The sequence below is a fragment of the Amblyomma americanum genome, chromosome 5, assembly GCF_052857255.1.
Source record: "Amblyomma americanum isolate KBUSLIRL-KWMA chromosome 5, ASM5285725v1, whole genome shotgun sequence".
Classification (NCBI taxonomy): Eukaryota; Metazoa; Arthropoda; class Arachnida; order Ixodida; family Ixodidae; genus Amblyomma; species Amblyomma americanum.
The window spans coordinates 199,629,035-199,651,333 of NC_135501.1; the positions used below are offsets into that span (position 1 = coordinate 199,629,035).

Sequence of the window (22,299 nt, forward strand, 5' to 3'; positions counted from 1 at the left end):
AGGTGGCAGCAGCGGCGCCGGCTCGAGGTGGAACAAAGGCGGTGTCGGGTTTCCCACCGTGCACACCAATCCGTGCAGACGCGCTTTCGATTCGCGCTTCGATGTTTGACCTCGCTTCCTTTTTGTCTCGCCAGCACCGCCGCGATGAATCTCCCAATCACGTCCCACGATAGACTTCTTCCTCTCCTGCCCCATCACCCTTTCCTTGAGTCGGAGACGCGGAGGCGCCGACGTGTTTTACATAGCGAAGCCGAACTGGATGCGGGCGGTATTCCTCTGCTTCTTCGGGGGCTGCTGCTTACACGCCCTGAAAGCAAAGCAGCCCGGTCCTCTTGTATACATACTCAGAGCGGCGCCTTTGGTGGCGATTTTTCCGCCATGTCGGACGATTGCGTTTGGGTCAGAGCAGTGGAGGAAGCCGAGGAATTCCCTCTGTTCTTTGCAAAGGGGAGCGGCTTCTATTTGGGGCAGAGCACGGGCCGACGTATGATGATGATGGCAATGAGGATGATCCACGCAGCGAGGCCATTTTAGCGGGTTATTGACATGTCTGTCCCGGATAAGGTCAAGAAAATAAATTATTAGGAACTACGCTTAATAGACACCGATGGCGAAAGCAGACGTTAACAAAAAGCGCGAACACCAAGATGGGGTGCATAGTCCGCACTTCGTGTTGGTGTTAGTGTTTCTTAATCCGAGTTCGTTCCCTATACCCTCCAAGCGCAGTTGTAGTTGTCATTATGCAGTACCAACTGCGTAGCTTTTGTTGCACGTTCCCCTAATCCGAGGCTGTATATAGCTTTGCTGAATAAGTAAGAGGAATTAACTAGAAAGAGCAAAGCAGAAAACAATGAGAATGTCTCACAGGTGGCATCTCCTTCGCATTTAATGCCTTTTATTTAATGCACTAATTTAATTTAATGCATTTCCTATGCCCAGTCCTTTGATTTTCAATAGGATGTCATTAACTCGCGTTTGTTCACTCACCTTCCCCCACCCACTCTGCCTTCTTCCTGTCGTTCGAGGATGCTTGTTCAAAAAGAGACACAAAAGAACATTTTTCTGGTTGTGAGAGCAGCGATGGAAAGGAGAATGTTAGGAGCAACGTTAAGGAACAGGAATAGAGCAGAGTTGGTGAGGGAACAACGCGGGTTAATGACATCCTATAGTCGAAATCAAGAAGGAGGAATGGGCATGGGCAGAGCATATATGATGCATAGAGCAGATAATCGACAGTCGCTTAAGGTAACATAATTGATTACAAGAGAATGCAAGCGTAGCAGAGGGCGGCAGAAAGTTAGGTTGGTGGCTGAGATTATAGGATGTTGGCGGAGCTTATACTGTGGCCGCAGCTGGAACAGCATGTCCAGGCTTAATTTCAGGGATATTAGAAAGGACGTAGTTAGGCTGATGCTGCTGATAAAATATACATCGGAGTGATTATTAGCAAAGCACCTCCCTTCTTTAAGAATGTTAAATCAAACGCGCATATTCCATGCATCACAGCTTTATTCTGATTTCTCCTCGGGGTTGGCGTATGTACAGCCAAAGGAAAAGCAGTCATGGTGGGGCATCAGTGCTGGCATCTTCGTCAACGTCCCTCAGAAAGCTAAAGAGCACAGGATCTTCAACGGCGGTGTTCCTGCGACAAACAGCATAGAGTAAAAAAAAAGTGCGAATATCGGAGCCTGAACAGCACAGCTGCTACCGGTCCATGTACCGGGTGCGCAGGTTAACGCTCACCAGGATACGTGAAAAATGAAGTGCTTTAGTTGTATTGAAATAATACTAATTTAGCAAAGCGTTATTTCATAATTAGAATTTTATTTCGTTTTAATGATCATTCAGTTATGATGAATAGGTCCAAGTGAAAGCTGTTATAGGGTGTAAGCTATAGCATTCGAAGTTAACACACCGGGTGGTTCAGGGAAGCCCGCCACTAATTTTAAATATTTTGTTTTGAGGTAAAGAGAAACTTTTTGTGGCGAAGCAATGCCAGTATAGGCGGACGTCAGAAAACGTCAGAAAAAAAATGTTATCTAGTAAAGTGATCAAATACATTCTCACAGTTCACATTTTAACTACTACCGATAGGACCCTGATTTCAATTAGAGATTTGCAGCTGGCTGTTAGTAACAGGCATATGAGTTTGTAGAATTTCGAAAAGGCAGTTACCCTCACCGCTCCTCGAGCAAGGAGGTGTTTCTCCCCTCAATCGACACCCGCTTCCGTTCCCAAATCTACTTTTCGCACCCATGCTGAGAAATGTCAGCAACCATCTAAATCCAAGCCGGAATCGATTCCAGGCTATTTTTTCATCACGCCCCATTCGACCACGATGTGACCATGTACACAGGTGAAGCTCGCATTGAGGTTGACGCGGCAGATTTCTCCATCGCCCTCCATCGCCCTCCATCACCCTCCATCACCCTGGAGGTCTTACCATTACAGTCGAACCTCGTTATAACGGAACGGTTTGTAGCAATATAATGCATATAACGAAAGAATGACGATTCCCCTTGTAGTCTCGGGCAACACTGGCTATAACAAAGCTACGGCTATAACGAAGTAATCGCCGGGCCCCTTCACCTTCGTCATGACGAGGTTCAACCGTATAGTGCTCAGCAGTCGGTAGTCGGGAGCTTGCAACTCAACCTAACCCTGCCACATACACCATATTCTCGACTCCCAGACAACTATTCGAGCCTTTCAGCACCGCCATATTCCGTCCATGCTCCGTGACAAGTTAGCAGATGCGCTCGCTTACATTCCCCGCACCTCCGCCTAGATCCAGCGGGATCCTGGCCATTCCGGTACTGCAGGCAATGAGCTGATAAAGCAGCTATAGCCCACGTTGCATTAAACCGCATCCCTGTAATTTCCTGGCCATACTCTCCGTTCAAAATGGAGGCCATCCAATACAGAAAAAAACATCCATGCAGTGACATCATAGGACACGGAATATGGCATTATTTAAGTCACTAAAGAAATATAAAACAATAGCATTAATTCGCAAAGAACAGAGAGGAACACACTTGACCCAGAAGTCTTCTGTCCACGGTATCAAACGTCGGTTCAGGCATTCCTGCGGACAGATTGAGACATTGCACATCGATACAGGTTAGATAGTTGGACACAGTACATAGCGTGAGAAGTTCTAGCACTTAGAAATTCCGTCCCGCATAGCATACCGCTGACTTCATGTACAGGTTCGAGCAATATGAGACTCAGGGAAAGTGACTGAGCCTGCTTGGTTTAGTTTGGTTTGGTTTAGGGGGGTTTAACGTCTCAAAGCGACTCAGGCTATGAGGGACGCCGTAGTGAAGGGCTCAGGCAATTCAGACGACCTGGGGTTCTTTAACGTGCACTTACTTCGAACAGTACATGGGCCTCTAGAATTTCGCCTCCATCGAAATTCGACCGCCGCAGCCGGGATCGAACCCGCGTCTTTCGGGTCAGCAGCCGAGCGCCATAACCACTGAGCTTGTTTAAATTTCTTTGCGTTCAAAGACTCGCTGATCTAGCTTGAAAGAGTAGGGCGCTGCCTCTTGAGTTATAAAACGATTCCATCCTGATCTGCCTCTTCCGATTTCTATATAGTTCTACAGTCTGCTTCTTTTCCACTGAATTAATCTAGTTCTTACCTTCTCTGTTTTTTATCCGTCGTTTAAAGTTGTTTATTTCCCCCTCGTTGTGCCCTACATATTTACTGGTTAGTTTCCGACTCCTTTTTTCGCCACTCTTGAGTCAAATCTCTTTCTCCATATGTATTTTGAAACAAGTTTTAGCACTGTTAAGTGGTAGAAGGGAAAAGATATGTATAAGATCTGTTTGTGAATGCAGGGGTAGATATCTTTGTGACTACCTGTTATCGTTCAATTTCCTCAGGCGTTCTTCATATTATAATTTACTCTCGTACCAGGGGTGCCTCGATGCCCATGCCTTCGCTCGCAGACCCATTGAGGCACCCTACTCTATGGATGGATGAATGGATAAGGCTGAACCCTTTGAATCGGGTGGCAGCTGACGCCACCTAGCCGTGACTCGCAGAATTCCATTCTTGTCTTTATTTTAGCCACCAATCAGATAACCTCGCTTGGTTATTTCTACCCGTTTAAAATCCATTAGTTAGAACGCCGCGACACCTGGTGGTCGCCGTTCTCATGAAATGACGTCATCAAATTGCAAGGCCACACGGCCAATGATAGTGTGACACGTGACCCATCAAACCCCCCCGCAATACGACCCCTCAACAGCGGACGTTGAAACTTGTACTAATTTCCAATTTGCTGTCAAGCAGAAATTGCAAATAATTAGTATGCCTTTTGAAGTTTGGTGCGTAAAAATAAATTTAATTCTCGGGGATGAACTGAGAGTTCGCCTTCGTACTGCTCGTACTCTGCAGGTGCTTCGCTTTAAGGAGAAGCGCCATTGTAAGCTGGATTGCATTACTCGATCGACACAAGAGCATGCGGTGACCTTGCATGCAAATCCCCAGCTCTTTTTGATTGACGCGTTCCCTTTGTTTAGTAAAAGCAATGTTTTATTTGCAATCGTTGAGACCCGATATGTATGAATGTCATTTTACTTTAATACGGAACGGGTTACACAATGCAGGGGAGGGGCAAAGATTATGAAAGGATACGCGTGGTCGACCATCTCACCACCTGAACCACGCCGTGAGGTAATTGGATAAAATTCGGAGAAATAATCCGAGGGAGACATTCGTTAGAGTCGGCATGGAAAAAAATAAAAAACAGTGATGCGCTGCCCGCATCAGACAGATGTGCATATAGGCACCACACACGGTCGTGGATGGGCGGGTCCGTCCCATCTGGATACCTGTGTCCGGTTAAGTGGTGCATACGCTTTCCTGTGTGTGTGTGTGTGTGTGTGTGTGTGTGTGTGTGTGTGTGTGTGTGTGTGTGTGTGTGTGTGTGTGTGTGTGTGTGTGTGTGTGTGTGTGTGTGTGTGTGTGTGTGTGTGTGTGTGTGTGTGTGTGTGTGTGTGTGTGTGTGTGTGTGTGTGTGTGTGTGTGTGTGTGTGTGTGTGTGTGTGTGTGTGTGTGTGTGTGTGTGTGTGTGTGTGTGTGCGTGTGTGTGTGTGTGTGAGAGAGAGAGAGAGGGGGGGGGGGTCAACCAGCCTATACCGAAGTGAATGTTACCCGTACCGTGAACTGTTGTCCAAGTTTCCAGGCGCTGTCACGACTATCCGTCTTCATCGCCTTCATTTTCTGAAACGTATACACGTGGCAGGAATATACATCATCACTGTTAACTGTGCATGCGAAAGCCGGATTAATTCAACTGTGATATGAAAGACCCTTCTTTCTCAACTCCACAGTGCTTCATATAATTACAACGTTTTTCAGTTACCCTGGCAAGCAGCTGCAGGTGCTTAATAACTTTGCTGTTGTGGTTCTGGTGATGATGTGTTGTTTCACGTGAGATGTCTGTACAGGTATGCAACTTGCCGAGGATATATGTTAGTGCTGGTGAGCCTCGAATGAAACTCCCTATTGTGCCCCGTATCTAGCACCGACGAAGCTAGGAGCCACATTATCGATCTAATGAATGAATGCATTGATTGATTGATCGATTAATTAATCAATTGGTGGATTGATTGATCGATCGATTTATATCTTTATATGACAAAACACTTAAAGCAACACTTCGAGCTATGAAGTACGCAGACGCGGAGGGCTTCACTCTTATTTGGAGCCATCTCTTGTATAGCGTTCACTGACATCGCATAACAGCACACGGGCGTCTGCTACATTTCCACTTACTGATATGCGGCTGCCCTGGTGGGGACCAAAATTGCGGTCTCGGGCTTGGTACACAAGCATCAAAGCCACTGAGCCTCCGGGGCGGAATAATTATTTCTTCACATAATTGTTAGGCTTCAGCAAAAACAGGGACGAAAGTTAAGCTGCATGGAAAAAAATTAATTATAACTGCTCAGGAATTCAAAGCGCAGTTCGTGAACAGTTTTTCAGAAAGAGCGCAAAAAAAAAAAAAACGCTTCGAGCTTTCTTGTCCCGTTCTTGTTTTGGTTTATGTTTTCATTGACGTTTGTGAAAAGTTTGGGATTTGAGTCTGTTTGAGATTGGCACTGCTCAGGGGCAAGTCTTTGCGCAAATTCTAAGGTACTATTTTTCATGCATCTTCGAAAGTTTGAACAAAATTATTGTTAGCGTCTGTTTATGGACTAATCTTTCCACATTCTAGCCTGACAGCTCGCAACAAAAGCGCCACATCCATAACTTTACGTCTTACCATGAAAAATCGTAAGCTTAGGACGGAAAAATAGGCAGGAAACAACTAGCAGCCTAAAATGCAGCCTATGCTGTAGTCACGCCTCAATATGGCACTCTGAAAATGTGGCAGATATATACCAGTCAATACAATTAATGCTGTCTTTAGCATCACATTTGCCGGACATGTCTCTCTATTCGAGTCTTTTCACTAGCTGTAGCACTGAGCGTCATGTGCCACTTCATCTTGCATCTGTAAATTATAAAACACGTATTTGACCTGCGATGGACTGATGGCAATGTTGGCGACAACATGGTTATTGTTGATAGCGCGGCTCATGAGGACAACGACGAAGAAGACAGCGTTGTCGACGATATTTTTGATGATGGGTATCTTGCTGCTGATGATAATATCGATGACAATGAATGCCGTAGTGATGGTTGTGCTGATGATGGTGATAGCTCACCTCTTTTGCCCCGCTAGAGTAGTCGAAGACGCAGGCGTAGAAGTCGGAGAGCTGGAAATCGTAGTGTTGACGTTCATTTTGCGAAATCGTAACGGTAATAGAGGCATGTATAGATTATATGGAAAGCAATGAAGGCAGCAGGTGGGAGCCACGGATGGCACCTTATACTGTATTCAACACACCCTGTTCTCTACTGCGGATGGCTATCTGTTCTTTGAGCTGTGCCTCCCGCATTCCTTTAGTGAGCGCACTTTGGATCAACGCTCGAGGCTTACTTGTCGCGACGAGAAAACATTTGCAATTCATATAATTCTCCCTTCTTTTGTCCTTTCTGCTCCTTGTTTTCAACCCTGTCCTATTCTCTCCTTTCTCTTCCTGTCACTCCTCTATCTGTTCTTCCTTTTTATCCCTTGCCCTGCACTCTAAACACAAATGGATGGGCTTATATGGGAGTAAATAGGGAGTAAATTGTCCTCTAGCGTACATTATAGGAGAGCTTACTCTCTTTTTACTCCTTTTTGTTCAGAGGGCGTACTTTGCAGTGCTGTCGTGTCCTGCCTTCTCGTTGGCTTTCCTGTCCTTTTCTAGTTATTTTTGTTTTTAAGTAGAAATCATGTCCTTCTCTTGTGAGCTTCTCGTCAATGCCCTTGCTGGGGTGGCTGCACACTTCGTTGTTTCGTACTTCATGGTTCAGAAGAGAAAAACCGCTTCCGTAATACACCCTAAACACGAAAGGACTAAAAAGGGAGTAAGCTGCCCTCTAGCGCACTCCATTTCAGAAAAAGGAATGCACTATATGACTGCTTACCCCCTTTTTACTCCCGTATAGGTGTATTCGTGTTTAGAGTGTATAAGGAGGAAGATGTGGAGGAAACAGAACCGTATTCTGAGGCCGTAATAATTTGAAACGCGACACGCCACAACATTATTGTTGTCACCAAACCGTATAAGAAACAAGTTTCCGGGCGAAAAGCGATCAACTATAAAATCGCCTTTCAATTTTTCGACGGCTTCTGCACCTGACTTTCACCGCTTCAATGCGGAACCTTGCAAGTACCATGGACGATAAGTTGTCTTGCTGTCGTGACGTAGGACTGAATACAACTACCGCGAACATAGTAAAAATTTTGATTGCGATCAAGAAGATCAGTGTGCGATTAGATTAGATTACGATAGTCAGTCGACTACAAAAACCGGTCAGCCCTTCCTTCGTCCTATACTCACAAAGTTGACATCTATGCATTCAGGTTGGACGCCTCGGAGCAGCTCATGAAAGCAACCGGCCAGCACCACGCGGTCTTGCACCGTCAGGTTGCCGCCGAAGCCCTGCATGACGAACACGTGATTAAGCGCACGACAAGCGATCACGTGAAAAAAGAAATAACGATGTTCTTCGTTGCCTACAGCCCTTATAAAAGTGGTCTGTAGGCAGTCTATTGACTTTTTTCGGCTCTGTTCCTCCTTATAGGTATTTCCTTTTGTCTATTCACATGCCTATAGACTGTTTACAGACAAAAGTCTACTAAAAGTGTATATAACCATAAACCTATAGATTGTCTATAGCCTGTCTATAGGATTTATATTGCCGGACTATTCTTTAGGATTTGTCTATATAGAGAGCCTTAGACTTTATAGACAAAAGTCTATGGGTAGTCTGTAGACTATGTAAAAATTTTTTTAAGGGAGTACAGTTGCCAGCGCATAAGGGCTTGCAATAACGATGGGAAAAAAAAACTAAGGTGCGTCGCATATCAGAGGTCTTTGACCATACCGGTTAGCGAAACCTTCCTGGGAACCACGTGTCAGATTCCGGCACCCTAATTGGTCTAAAACTCTGCATTGAGTAGACTGTCGCTTCAACTTGCGGAGTTTTAGGCCAATTAGGGTTGCTCAGGACCAATATGGTAGAGAACGGAATACTGCGGGGCGCCACCGATACTTGACAGCGCAGTTTATGGGGCAAACGTTCATCTTTCAATATTCGTAACTGGCCGCAGACCTTGCCCTACAGTGACACTGCTATCCCCTAAAATTTCTCGGGCCACAGAAAACTTCGCAAAGCCCTTCAGGCTCTGACGAAGAGGAAGTTTCAAGATAGTGCGGCTCACTTACGACCCAGACCTTCGCTGGTATACATAGTTTAAGAGGACTTCTTGTTGGGCAAGTTGGTACTTGAACATTGTACTTTTTAGGCGCCAAAACCACACACACACAAGAGAAGGAAACGAGACAGAGCGCCACTCACAACTGGTTTAATTTGGGGAAGCCACATACATGCCTATATATACAGTCAACCGGCGCCTGCGCAAGGAGCATATTCATACATCAAGTAGTACACGATAAACATCTTTCAAAAAACTGTTTTTCCGCCTTGTATAAAGATAATGACGTTTCACTGACGCACAAACTGCCTTTCTTGCTGATATAGAATGCTTCAATAAGTTCTCTTGCTTTTACATTGTCACTCCTGGCCAGAACCCGCACCGTTGAAAAACATGGCTCACAAGAGCGCGAAGGGCAGGATCTAATATGTTTTGGTAAATTTGGGCCCTCTTTATTTTGTCCCGCGTTTCTTTCATGTTCCCTGATTCGCTCATTGACACAGCGCCCGGTTTGTCCTATATAGGAACGACCGCACGAGAGGGGAATTTCGTGTACTACCCCTTCGGTACACCTCATGAATTGTCGCCCGTGCTTGGCGCCTAAAAAGTACAATGTTCAAAATCCATAGTTTGCACCGACGTCATAGCGGCCGCCATCTTTGGATGCAGAAAGCGCGGCGAAACCCTGGCTCTTTTACTAATCCTCTTATCGCCAACTGGTTCCCGCGGACACTGCAGTGGAAGCTAGCCTGAGCACCCAAAGATGGCGCCCGTGACGTCACATGGAAACTATCTATATACATCTTCACTGCATTTGGTTAATTTGTTTTGTTTTTATCAAAAGCAGTGCCATGAAGGCATTATGTCTGCTTAAGCTTTTAGGCTCTCCCCTTCCTCCTTCTGCTGCTCCACGCCACCCCAGCACGAATGGCCGGCCGAACTCCAAACAGAAAGGAGTAAGAAAGGGAGTAAGCTGTCCCTCTAGCGCACTCAATTTCTATAAAAGGGAGTGCACTAGAGGACAACTTACTCCTTTTTTACTCCCAAATGGGCATATCGGTGCTTTGAGTGCAAGGTGCCGTCCCTGACGCACAGGTCTTGAATTGGGCGTACGTGACTGGAACGATCAAAGAACCTGAGGGTGGGCGCATAACACTGATCCATGTTGAGGTGGTTCATATGGGCCTCCTTTTTGCACGTATACTGCACACCGGTTAGAGGTGGTATTTCTACGATTAATGAATGGCGAAAGGTCCTTTTACTCACGCCAATTTCGGAGCCGTTGAGACCCAACCGTGCTTTCACCTTGTTCACGCAGCTTCGGTCGACCTTCTCTGCAAGTGTCACCACATGGTTTCGCAGGCAACAGATTAAAAAAAAAAGAGGCAAAGGAAAAATAACAGCAGCTGTTGCGTGCAGTGTTTGGGACGCGCTCACGAACGCTTTCAATTCAGAACTCGAGGAGGGAAAGAGCAAGGCATTAAATTTAATATTGACGTCCGTTCAGACGTCAATATTAAATTTAGGTATACAGCCATAGTTATCTGCTGGTACAACCACCTCGGAGCTTTTAAGGACTTCCTTCCTGCGATTCATCGTGTTCAAAGACAGCTTTGGTGGGTGCTGCGAAGCGAGCCCTATAGTCTATTTGCAAAGATCTCGCGTTCACGGGATTCAGAATGGCTTTGTCCAAGAAATCACAGAGATCCAATGGACCGGCTGTAAAAACCACACACTGGTGCCTGCGACGCAGGCCCTACATAAGAGAGTGAAAGAGCAGTCTCGAAAAGTACGACAGCCTGTGAGGAAAACCGTCTAGACCAGCGGTTACTCGTATGTCGTGCATATATGTGAAACTTCCAACAAGATTCAACAGGTCGCCAACAAGCACGGCGCTCAGGTGGTTTTCTCTCCCCCCTCCCCTAAACTTGCTGATTGGCTCTTTGAAACTTGGCTCCAAGTGAAGCATGTAGCATGACGCGCCAAAAAATATCTCAGGAAAGGGCTCACCGGCATTGAAGCACCATCGAGATTCCGCGTGTCTGGAGATGAACACCGACATGAGTAAGAAGGCAGAGAGCTTTGCTGCCAGCCTGGTGAGGTAGAACACATGTTCGCCGAGCTGTGGCATCGTTGACTTCGATCCGCGGATGCGCGTCTCTCTTTTTGTTTTTGTAGCGTCGAACAACAGCATTCAAAGGCAATGCTTGCAGCGCTTACGCAAGGACGCAACCACTATCATCAAATATTCAGCTGTTTCTCGATGTAATTTTATTGTTGTTTTGTTTGTTTCATCGCTTCTCTGGAGCCCTGAACACCTTCCGATAAAAGTGCAGTTCAAGCTCTCAAGCTTTTAGCGAGGATTCAAAGCAAAGCGCCTGAATAGTGGAATAGTTTATGGACGCAGAGGCTTCCCGCACTAGAACGCAGATGTGTATCACAAAAGGCGAGCTGTTTTTGGCGGCAGTAAGGCGCGAAGAACAAGGGGTGTATGAGAAAGAATTGCGGTATCCTTGAAAACAAATGTTGGTTGCGCACATATCGTTCGTTGAGACTTCAATGCGCCGTGACTCTCTCTGCACTAGTAGATATATTTCGAGTTACCTGGTTATAACATTTAACCACCTTCTGGCTCATTAGAGCCCGCACTGGACTGGCAGCCGTCGACTTCGGGCAATGCACTCGTGTGCAGCCAACTACGTATATGGTATTGCACTTTGCTTTCCATCTACCCACACACACACAAAAAATTAATTGTTGAAGTTGAGGTAAAATATGCACTTAGCAGCCTGAACTGTACCCCCCCCCCCTTTCATGTCCAACATTTTTGGACAAAAATTTTAAATACTGGAAAACTGTAAGGTACTATTGTGAAAATATTGAAGGTGATGGTACATTCTTTCGACGTGTAGCAAAATCTTTCTTTTACATTGATCCCATCACTCGCATCGAGCAGTTAAGACGGCCATAGAGAAGCAGTGGGGAACACTTGCGAGGAGAGCAAAAGTGTTAATAGCAAAAAAAAATGGAAGACTGACGACGGAGGATCTGCGGATATACTGAATGTTATAGTGAAATCTCATAATATACGAAAAGAATGCGCTCATAAATTGTTTGCCGTTTAAAACGCTTTTGTCCAGAATTGCTGGGTATGAGTGCATTGATAGCTATATATAGGCACAGAATAGTTAAACTTCACACATACCGTGGTAAGACCATGATTCATAGGCATTTAAAATATAGTTGGACGCACATATATTTTAGCTCTTAACAGATATTTGAACGATCAAAGTGGAAGGCTCGAAGGAGCCATTTTGTGGCTGCTCTGATAGCGGACACCTGTGTCCATGCTTTGTTAAGAGTCTACTCTTTGTCAACATGGAAAGTACCGCGCGCAGTGAAATCGTGAAACTCGGGTGGGGTTTAGTGCACGCATATGCAGCCGCTAGCTCGTATACGAGGATTTCAACGTTAACCTGACATGGTGCTACGATTCGCAAGGCAGAATAGTTTATGTATACGGTAACTATGAAAATACAGGTAAATTTACTGTAAGAGCTGCCTATAGAAATAAACTACTTTCAGTGTAGACAAAGTGCTTGGTAACCAAAATAAACTCGTAAGCATGAGCTGATGAGCGAATTCGTTTTGCATGTCGGTTACGAAATAGCGCGGTGGAATAAGGAACAATGCACATTGCACATGGCACATTGCGCATTGCATGTTGCACATGGCACATAGCACAGGGCACAGGGCACATGAAAAGGGACACAACACAGCGCGGTGTTGTGCCCCTTCCTTCTCTTCCCCTTCCGCTCTCCTCTATTGGCCTTGAGCCATCGTCCTTTTTCTTAACCATCAAAATAAGATCCCATTCGAAAAGACAATGCACTGCGCATTAGCATGCGAAAACAGGGCTTCGTGTTCAGTGGCCCTGCTGTTTTTACGTAATAAACGCACCCTGAATGCCAACAGACTTTGCGCTGCCGAAATGTCATTAAAAAAATTACTGCCACTTTCTAGTAAGGACGGCAGCAGTTGTTAAAGTTCGAATAATTTATTGCTCTTTGTTTTACCGTAAGATGCAGGTGTTTCATTGAAACAGAGCACAGCCTCAAAGTTTCGTTATGCAGCAGAACGCACCGTGCGGTAGCGAAAAAAAAAGCAAACGACATGCAATCGGTGGGCCGATCCGACGGAAATGCGTAGCATTAGACTTCCATTTTCCTTTACATGACACGACACATGATACACAGTTCTTTACATCCACCTTTATTGCACAGTTAGCCTTCTTTGTGCTTCTTTACACTTGGCTTCCTTGTATACTTGGTCTTCTGTTGCGCGTCCGATCTCCAGTATCCATCGACACTCTGCTCTGGGGGTGGCTGGCACACAACCGCTTCAACGGTAGAGTGGTGGTGGTGGTTGGTACTGGGGAGGGGGATACTGGTCCTGACGTACGTTGGCCCTTTGGGCATCCCTCTTGGAACCAGGGGAGGGGGGAATGGGATGTAGGGGGGGAGGTAGAGTGGAATCCGGCGCGCTTGTGCCGCTGTGCTGCCTATAGCTCCTCTTCTCAGCTCACTTTCCTCCTCACCCTCCACCTTCCACGGTAGCCACCCGCCGGCTTGTTCCTGTGGCAACCACCGCCATGTTGCGCATCCCTCCGCCCTCGCCATAACCTACACCGTCCACGGTATAACCACCCTCTGGATTCTTCCATGTCGTGTAATTTGAGTTCTTTAGTTAGCGCATCTATGCTGGCGTGGAATTAATGCTCATTATGCAAACCATCTTGCAGCTTTATTGCGCTCGAAGTCGATGACGCCGCAGCCTCTCACATGAGGCAACGGCGCTAAATTGGGTGCTTATCATGTACTCTGGCACTAGGGCTGGACATTTAGTTCGGAGAGAAGATTATCGATAAAATTTTATGAATGGATTTCAAGGAAATGGCACCAGGGCACAGAAAAAAAGAGAGGGCATTCGACGGGGAGATAAGATTTCCATTTATTTTAATTTTATTCACCCTCGCTGCAAGAAGCGCTGAAGGGGACAGTGGTGACAAAAATACAAAATGACAAAAGATCGCGGAAAGTGAATAAAATACGAACAACTCTGCATGTAAACTAAACATTACTCGCTTGCTCGCTGCTTGCTGCCGCTACTGCTTCTGCTGCTGTGGTAGAGTACGAAGCAGATCTAAGCGCACGAAGCGTATAGCGCAATATTTCTTCAGGAAGCGGACTTTATTTTAGTTTGCATGGGAGCATTGCTATATATAGCAGCGCTCACCAGCTGGGCCCAGTGTTTACCAGTACGTATCGCTGCGATAGACTCCGAAGAAGCTGTCGATCCTGTGACCGCTGTGCCTGAAACAAACGCAACTTTCACAAAAACGAAGGCGTACACTGTTGTTCGATAAAAAGACTGTGACATCTTGTAACAGAGCCCTTACTTTCTGTTCCTTGCTCCTTCGCCTGCTCCGCTGCGATGTGACGCTTTCGCTGAGAGGCATTCCTGCAAGCATCGCGATTTCTTGTTTGTAGCGTGGCTTATGATGATAATAGAACGGTCCAACACTCATTATACTCCAGTTCTGTTCTTTTTGACCTACGTTACTGGCTAAAGCGACGTCACTCCCGTATTACCAGTATATTGTTACGTGGCAGCCAGTAGAAGAATGAGGCGCGATGAACGATGGAAGAGATATGATTTAATTAATGGCCGCTGGATATAGCGCGATCGATCCCTACCGCGCCACTGCTAGTCGTAACAATGTTGCCGATCTGCAAGTCTGTACACTGGACGTTGAGTGGAGTTTGGTTTGGTTTATGGGGGTTTAACGTCCCAAAGCGACACAGGCTATGAGGGACGCCGTAGTGGAGGGCTCCGGAAATCTCGACCACCTGGGGTTCTTTAACGTGCACTGAGATGAGTGGAGTATAACTGAAGAAAACTAAACGTTATGTTACATTGACCCCAAATGCGGACAAGGGCTACGGTGCTTAGGCCTGGTACCGTACCATTGCACCTTTTCGCCTCTATAGTTGTGGTTGTGCCCCCCCCCCCCCCCTCCTTCCTTTTTTTCCTTTTGCCTGTTTTCAAGCAACCTGCAAGATACATCGTACAGGCCGCGAGAACTCATATTTAGCATTTTCGTTTGCATGAAACGGTACTTAACCCAAGCACTAAAATTAAAAAAGAAAATTGTTCAAAACTATTTCTTATCCATCATGACGAAGAAATAGCAAAGATTTCTTCATATCACACTGAAGTGATACGAAGCGTAGCATGTGATAAGAGAGCTTACCTGTCACACACTAGAAGAAGTTAAGAACGTATGTGCAAAATAAGATAAAGTTGTGCAGAAAGGAGCAATTTACCCTGTATGCGTCTGCGATCTGCAGTAGCTTCGACCTCGTCTGTATGCCAACCGAACTAAAAGCCTAAAATAAAGAAAAAAATGTGATAAGAGAGTTTCAGGATGATAACCTAAGAGAGCACAGAAGAGAATGCTCACCGGGCGTCTAGCTAAAAGACGAGACATCCTGCTCTTAAAGAAAGAGTACGTGGCTGTGTTTTCTGCATGTTTTGGACGTCCGATGTTAAGCCAAGCGTACATTCCCACAGTTCCTTAGTTCTATGCAATGCGCGTCAAGTATTTTCTAGTTTATTACGCCGGCACATAGTTAATGGATTTCATACCCCCAGAGAATTCCAGATTTCGCCGAATAACTACACAGGTCGAATGCTTAATCTGCCTCTAAGTATCCCGAAAGTCCCGAAAGGATATATGCCGTGGGCACAACTCATGTGACGCAATTTTTAGCGGTCTTGGCTTCGAACGGCTCATGAGTAATGTTTTAGCCGGGAAAAGACGCTTTGTTAGACCCATGAATAGACCCATGTGAAACGACTCAGTCGATATTGCTTCTATTTGGGCCTCATAGGATGTCGCCGAATGAGGTCCCTCTCAACATTAGAATAAAAATACTTGTATTCCAATAAGAAGACACCGAGCATATGACCCATCGTAAAACTTACACTGGAACAAGAAGACGTCAAATCGGCTTCACTGGTATGGAGCTGCCCTGTTTTCTGACCATGCATACCGGTACTATGTATGCCTTCCGGTTAGCAACGGGCTGTCGTAGCCACCATGTAACGTGCGCGCACTGGATGTTCCGAGCGTTTGGACCGATGACGTCACTCCTCTTTTGGTTACTAAAATGAAGCTGGACTTATCTCGTTTTTGGGCATTTCCTTTCTGTACAGTCATGAGCCATCTGGGCCATTAGAAAGTTTTGCGTGGAACTATACGTACATGGCCGACTGAAGCATTACGCCCAATTCAGCCTAGTTCGAGATAACTTCCTGACGGAGTCAAACAGGTAAAAAGGCAAGTCATGGTTTGTGCACCGAAAAATTCGGAAGAGAACAATAGCACTTACCTTCCTAACTTCAGCGGAGTTGTCATGCGAGCACAAGACCATCACAGAAAACTGGAAAGAGCACACAAATGTCAAGTTAAATAAGGACGCGGACATCGAAGAGCAGAGGTTCAGGTTGATTCTTCCAGACCGCAGTGCATTATTAACTATGCTTTAACTTAGCATTACACACACTGGAAGCTGTTATATGACAAGTTTGAGACAAGAATTAATCTTCGACGGTGTAAGCCTGACGGTTCACAGGAGCCAGCAAGTATAGGAGCGAGATTAACAAACACGGCTATTGATGTTTAAGCACATGCGACATTAGATTTAAAACAAAGACAGCTGATACGTTGCACGATGCACAAAATGCGGTTGCAAGTTGCGGAGAAACCAGCTCAACAATGTTTGCTTGTTGCACCAAGCCAGAAGCGCGAAAAACCATTCTGTGGTATGTGACCCATATCGCCTGTGAGTGGCCCGTTTAGGCCTCGGCCGACAACTTGTGACCGTGAGGGCGCAAGTCGGGCGCTTCTCAATGTTCCGATTAGTCTGTGCCACTGAAATTTCTTAAACCAAACTTGCCCAGCTTTGCGAAGGTGAGTTACTTTCAACTCAACACCAGAAAACACTGTTCCTCAAAGAACGCGGTGGCATTTCTGGGTTCCATACAAACATCTCGAAAGTCAGTGCGAGATGTTCATTTCCAGCGACATGTGCCTTCCATGAAGTGAAAAAAGCTGCTTTTCGAGGTGCATGCGCTTCAAAAAATTCACAAGGACACCTAATTCCATTATGTGTTGGCAGTTCGAAAGCATTATCAGCTAACTGTTGATGCCTTCACTGGAAAGGACGTCACTTCCCTCCAGCTAATCAGATAATTTAGCTTCTGACGACAGTTTTTTTTCCTGATGAGGCTTTTAATGTTTTAATGCTCTCGCATTAAAAGCAACCAGCTGTATTTAACTACACTCCAGAATCGATTTAATTTTTCTGCAGACATACACTCTAAAAAGAAAAGTTGTAAAAAAGGGAGTAAGATGTCCTCTAGCCCACTCCCTTTTATAAAATAATGTGCGCTAGGGGACAGCTTACTCCCTCTCTTTGCTCCCATATAGGTGCACTTGTGTTTAGAGTGTAGCTATTAAAGCGAAGGTGCCTGCGGCCTCCTCACTGTAGTAATCGTCGTCCTGACCATCTTATATTGCTGCTACGTCACCACGTGATCACTACTACGACGTGGCCATGTGATCACCGGGTCACGTAATCATGTGGTCACCCAGTGAGCCTTACTTTAACTTCGTAGTCCTGTATCTGACTAATGTCTGGTGGCGAAGAAATTCGCGCGAGGCGAGGGTTGTCCTCCCTTATAAAAATGGTCTATAGACGTCTATGGACAGTCTATAGACTTCTTATAGACTCTATTGTCTTCCTATAGATATTTCTTTTTGTCTATTCATAGTCTATAGACTGTTATAGACAAAAGTCTACCAAAAGTGTATAGCTATAAATATATACACTGTCTATAGGATTTGTATTGCCTGTTCTCCAGGGTTCTTTAGAGAGTCTAAGACTTTATAGACAGAAGTCTACGGACAGTCTATAGACTGTCTAAAGAAATTTTTGTAAGGGCTGATGGCATGGCATCCTGCATAACTGTGCAGTAACTACGATAAAGCCTCCAGAGGCGAATTGTGGCGCCTCAGTCGCATGGCGGGAGGACCATGGATACGGCTATAGTGTAATAGAATAATACGGCCTAAGTGGAGCGACGGGCTTTGAACGCTTCACGTTCAGCACAAGGTGGACCAGCTGCAGCTCCGATCATCCGCATCACAAGGGTGTAATTGCCATTTAAATTCTTGATGGTTAATTCCCCTAATATTTTGCCTGGTGCTTTGCTCTAAGAACTGTAGGCCATACCTTTTCTGTAACCCGGCGAAATGCTATGCTCCGCGACGGCACGTAACCGTTGCCGGTGGTAAACTTACGTTGCTTGAATTTAGGCAGTTGTCCGTCGAGTTGCCGTAAGCGGTAGAGAAACAAGCCTTAATGATCTTTCCGCCTTCCCGTGACAACGTCGTGTTCTGAAACCAGCACACAGAGGCAAATATCAAGAAAGATCGATGGAATAAACATCAATTAACTTAAATGAGCGAAGGGTCGAGTAAGGGAGCGACAACGCATAGGAACGAACAACCTAACGAAAAAGAGAAATAAACAGCCCAAAGCCAGGTACCTATATATACGTGCTCAAAAAAGAGCGGCGAAGCCAAGCAGCTAAACGTGCGTGAAACAAAAAAAGCAAAGCTAAGGTATTTGTGTGTCAGTTTGCGTGTCAATTGTCTTCGTTGCTTGCATCCTCAAGACCGACCTTTCCTGTCGGAAACGTTGTTGATTCCAACTAGCTTTCGCTGATTAACGCGCTAAGCAGCTATAGGCTTAGCTCTACTACTTGTTTGTTTTCTTTTTTATTTAGAGTGGCTGTACCAGGGGCGTTTTTCAACATCTGTGTATGGCGTAGCAGCAACAGCTAGTATTTGTGACGTAACAGAAAGCCAAGACTCAGCTTTCTGTTATCACAAATACTGCTGCTGCGTTATATAACTCTATGCGATCACATGTTGACAGATTGGGATTGAACATTTCAATGGCGTGTTCGGGCCGCTGGCTAGTAAGAACGCGCACTTGCGGTCACGGGATCTAGTCATGAGGCTTGTAAGCCTGGGAGAGGATCTTATGTCGAAAGGGGGGGGGGGGGGGGGGGTTGCAACTATGTTTCTCGCTCCCTCACCCAAGAGATAGTTGATATCTTTTTCACGTGGTAGAGTTAAAGGCCCTGCTATGCAGAAAATCCGGCGTCGGTATTGTCGGCGTTGTGAGCTATAAATAGGGTGGCGTATAGGTGGCCCAGGGAGCCACCCCCGTAGAAGCAACCTAGAAAGGTCACCTAGGTCACGTGACCTTGTTCCGTCATCACAACCTGCCCGCCGGATAGTGTGAGCAAACACTACTGGAGGTGGTAGTTAATGATTGTTCGCTCGGGAAGAGCAACTCGGGTCGCTCAAGCCCCACCGGTGGCAGCACCTGCCATCGCTGGGCAGTGGCGCATCGCTTAACCGCTGCACCACTGCGCCAGGAGGAGTAGAACTCCCTCAAACCTATGGATGTAAAGTCTAGAATGACCAGTTCCGCTCATATGGGCGTTATCCATTAACGCTATCGCGTCATACCGTTAAGGCGGAGCTTAAGTGTACCCTCCAATTTTATTTTTCGCAAGGAGTAAAAAAGGGAGTAAGCTGTTCTCTAGAGCACTCCCTTTTATAAAGGGGTGTGCTCTGAAGGACATCTTATTCCCTTTTTACTTCAATATAGGCGTATTCGTGTTCAGAGTGCATAAACGGCTCTTACAATTCTCTCGTGCTCTCGAAGGTTGTAATCTTGCAAAATCCATTTGAAGCACTCCGCGCCGTCGTCATCTGCGCACAGTGAAGACAAAAGAAAAGCTTGAGGCTTGTTTCCCTTCTCATACCGCTACGTCACATTAAAAGTTCAATATATCATCGCATACAATTCGCAACAGCACATTAAACGCTGCCCGGTGGGGCTTGTTCAACCCAGATTGCTTTTCCCGAGCAACCTTTCGCGATCAACCGTTAGTTTAACTGACACCTGCCAGTTGTGGTTAGTTTTTTCACAATCGGGTGGGTACGGCTGTGGTCACCCCACAAGGTCACATGACCTAGGTTGCTCTCCGGCGGCGGCTGCCTGGGCCACCCTAGGTCACTCTGTATATCGATCACAACGCCGACAATTTGAAAAGAGGGCAGAAAGGTCGATCTGAGCCACATTCATCTGCCGCGCTGCTATGTTCTGATAAACGAGACTTCTCAAAAGCGTCTTCATGAGATAAGCAAGATTTCTGATGCAAGAATCGGCTTTTATACACAACGCAGGCTTTTCCCTCGGCACAAGATACCCAGAGCTGCTTTCCAGCAGCTGGAGTATTTTGTTATTTTTTGTGGTTTTGTCTTGACTGAGTCAGGTCCCCAGAGCTGTAGTTTTGTTTCAACTTATAGTCACGTGTGCGATGTCAGTAGGCGAGGGCCGCTAATATCCTTTTAAGCGTACGCAGTTACTTACTTCTGTTGCATGTGAAAATTTATTTTAAAAATGTGATAGTTTTCCTTGCTTAAACCGAATGTACTTGCATCATCATAGCGAAAATGTACTCATATCGGAAGAGGAACTCTAGTAGGTTACCACTCAGGAACGCAGCGGCAAATGCCCCTCGAAAGACACCCTCCAGCCAATGGAATCGACCGGCTGTCGTGACGTCGTAGCTAATCCCTTTGCAGCTGCTAGTGTGACATCGCAGAACAGATGCCAGGATGAGATTAACCGCGACTCCATGACAATCGGCCGATGTCGTTGGCTGGAGGCCCTTTTTGAAGGGTGTTCGTCGCTTCGTTCCTGAGCTGCAACGACTGTAAACGCTACAGAAAGCGCCACCTGAACGACGTTCCCGGAAACCATAAGTGTCCTGGAAACTTTTTAAAAACACTGTACATATTTTAAATTCACTTATAATCACTATGGACTCACTATCAGCGGATATGCTGGAAGGCGAATAAACACTGCACGACGTTCTAGGAAGTGCAAAGTGTTTGAGACAAGCAGTTGGAACAATTAAACCACAAGCAGCGTTTAAGGAAGCGACGAGAGCTAAACAGGATGCTTGATTTGCATAATCCTCCATGGGTCGATTTTCCACTCATGTACCATTAAAGTAATAGTTGGCGCTGGTTTAGCTCTGGTTAATCCTGGAGTGACGCGATAGCTACAGCTGGCCGAGCGGAACTTGGTCACGTGACCAACCACGTGATCAGCCACGGCACCGCGCCGCCGGCAGCTGCTCTGCACCACATGACCAACCACGTAGAAGCGTGGCGGCGCCGCCACGCTGAAGGCTGGGAATGCTACCGTATAATGTAGCTATCGCTACAAAAAACAAGTTGGCTTGTGCGACCATCCCTGCCTCTCCTTGCTTTCCCGTCCAAAGAGCGTGGCGTACTCACTGATGACCTCGTCGAAGCACACAGGCGCCTCTTCCGGCCGCGCAACGACTGCGAGCGATAACAACAGAACAGCCGCGTTCACCGTCATGTTCCGACTCCCGTCTGCTTTGCTGCTTGAACTGCTTCGCTCACAGACGAGCTCTTCTGCGGCCGCGGCGATGTCCCACGTGACGTCGCTGTATTCTAAGGCATTTTCCTGTCATCGAAGACGGGCCTGACCTAAAGTCGGAACCATGGTTTCCGTGCACAAAGCTTCGATCTTGTTAAGAAAGGCTCTATTGCACTGTTTACTTCGAAAGGGCGAGTTCTGAAAGGGAGCCTTCGAAGCGAGCGGGAATCGCGCATGCTTGGAAGACCGTGCAACGCTTGAATGCTCTGTCTTGAACGCAGCTCAAGCGTCGATTGCTGGGATTCATTGATAAAGGTCTCTTTGGAAGCGAGAACGGAGAGGCTCTCAAATGACGCAAGGTGAGGTTATGGTAGGCCGCGCTGCTTTTATTTGAATAGCGGGGCTGTATTCATCGAGCGCTTCGATTAACGGTTTGTACCCCATCGTGCTGGGCGCGTACGAGTAAGCATTCGAGCCTATACGAAATGTGCATGCTTGCGTGCGCGTTTGCGTGTGGAATATATAATGTATACTTATACGTGACGAGAAAGAAATAAAATATTCACTGAGCCACGGCGCGCGGTAGGAAGATATGTCGTCCCGAAAAAAAGAAATGAAAATAGAAAATTGTTTTTTTTTCGGGGGGGGGGGGGGGGGTGAGGAAATGGCGCAGTAACTTCCTCACATATCTCGGTGGACACCCAAATCACGCCGTAAGGGAAGGGATAAATGAAGGAGCCTGTGAAAGAAGAAGGAAATAAATAGGTGCCGTAGTGGAGGGCTCCGGAATAATTTCGACCACGTGGGGATCTTTAACGTGCACTGACGTCGCACAGCACACGGGTGCGCTT

At 46.3% G+C, this 22,299-nt stretch overlaps 2 protein-coding genes across 2 annotated transcripts; both read right to left on the bottom strand.

Annotated features, from left to right (window-relative positions):
* Positions 1-1,491: 1,491 nt before the first annotated feature.
* On the bottom strand, positions 1,492-11,131 carry LOC144135491 (uncharacterized). The gene is made up of 7 exons (XM_077668143.1): positions 10,836-11,131; positions 10,092-10,159; positions 7,948-8,049; positions 6,724-6,774; positions 5,171-5,233; positions 3,036-3,085; positions 1,492-1,642 (listed from the first exon to the last, which is right to left on the bottom strand). The coding sequence occupies exons 1-7, from the start codon at positions 11,017-11,019 to the stop codon at positions 1,561-1,563; spliced, it is 600 nt and encodes a 199-aa protein (XP_077524269.1). The 5' UTR covers positions 11,020-11,131; the 3' UTR covers positions 1,492-1,560.
* Positions 11,132-14,055: 2,924 nt separating this feature from the next.
* LOC144135492 (uncharacterized) lies at positions 14,056-21,495 on the bottom strand. Its single transcript, XM_077668144.1, has 7 exons — positions 21,340-21,495; positions 19,673-19,740; positions 18,253-18,348; positions 16,280-16,330; positions 15,212-15,274; positions 14,284-14,345; positions 14,056-14,197 (listed from the first exon to the last, which is right to left on the bottom strand). The coding sequence occupies exons 1-7, from the start codon at positions 21,425-21,427 to the stop codon at positions 14,137-14,139; spliced, it is 489 nt and encodes a 162-aa protein (XP_077524270.1). The 5' UTR covers positions 21,428-21,495; the 3' UTR covers positions 14,056-14,136.
* Positions 21,496-22,299: the final 804 nt, after the last annotated feature.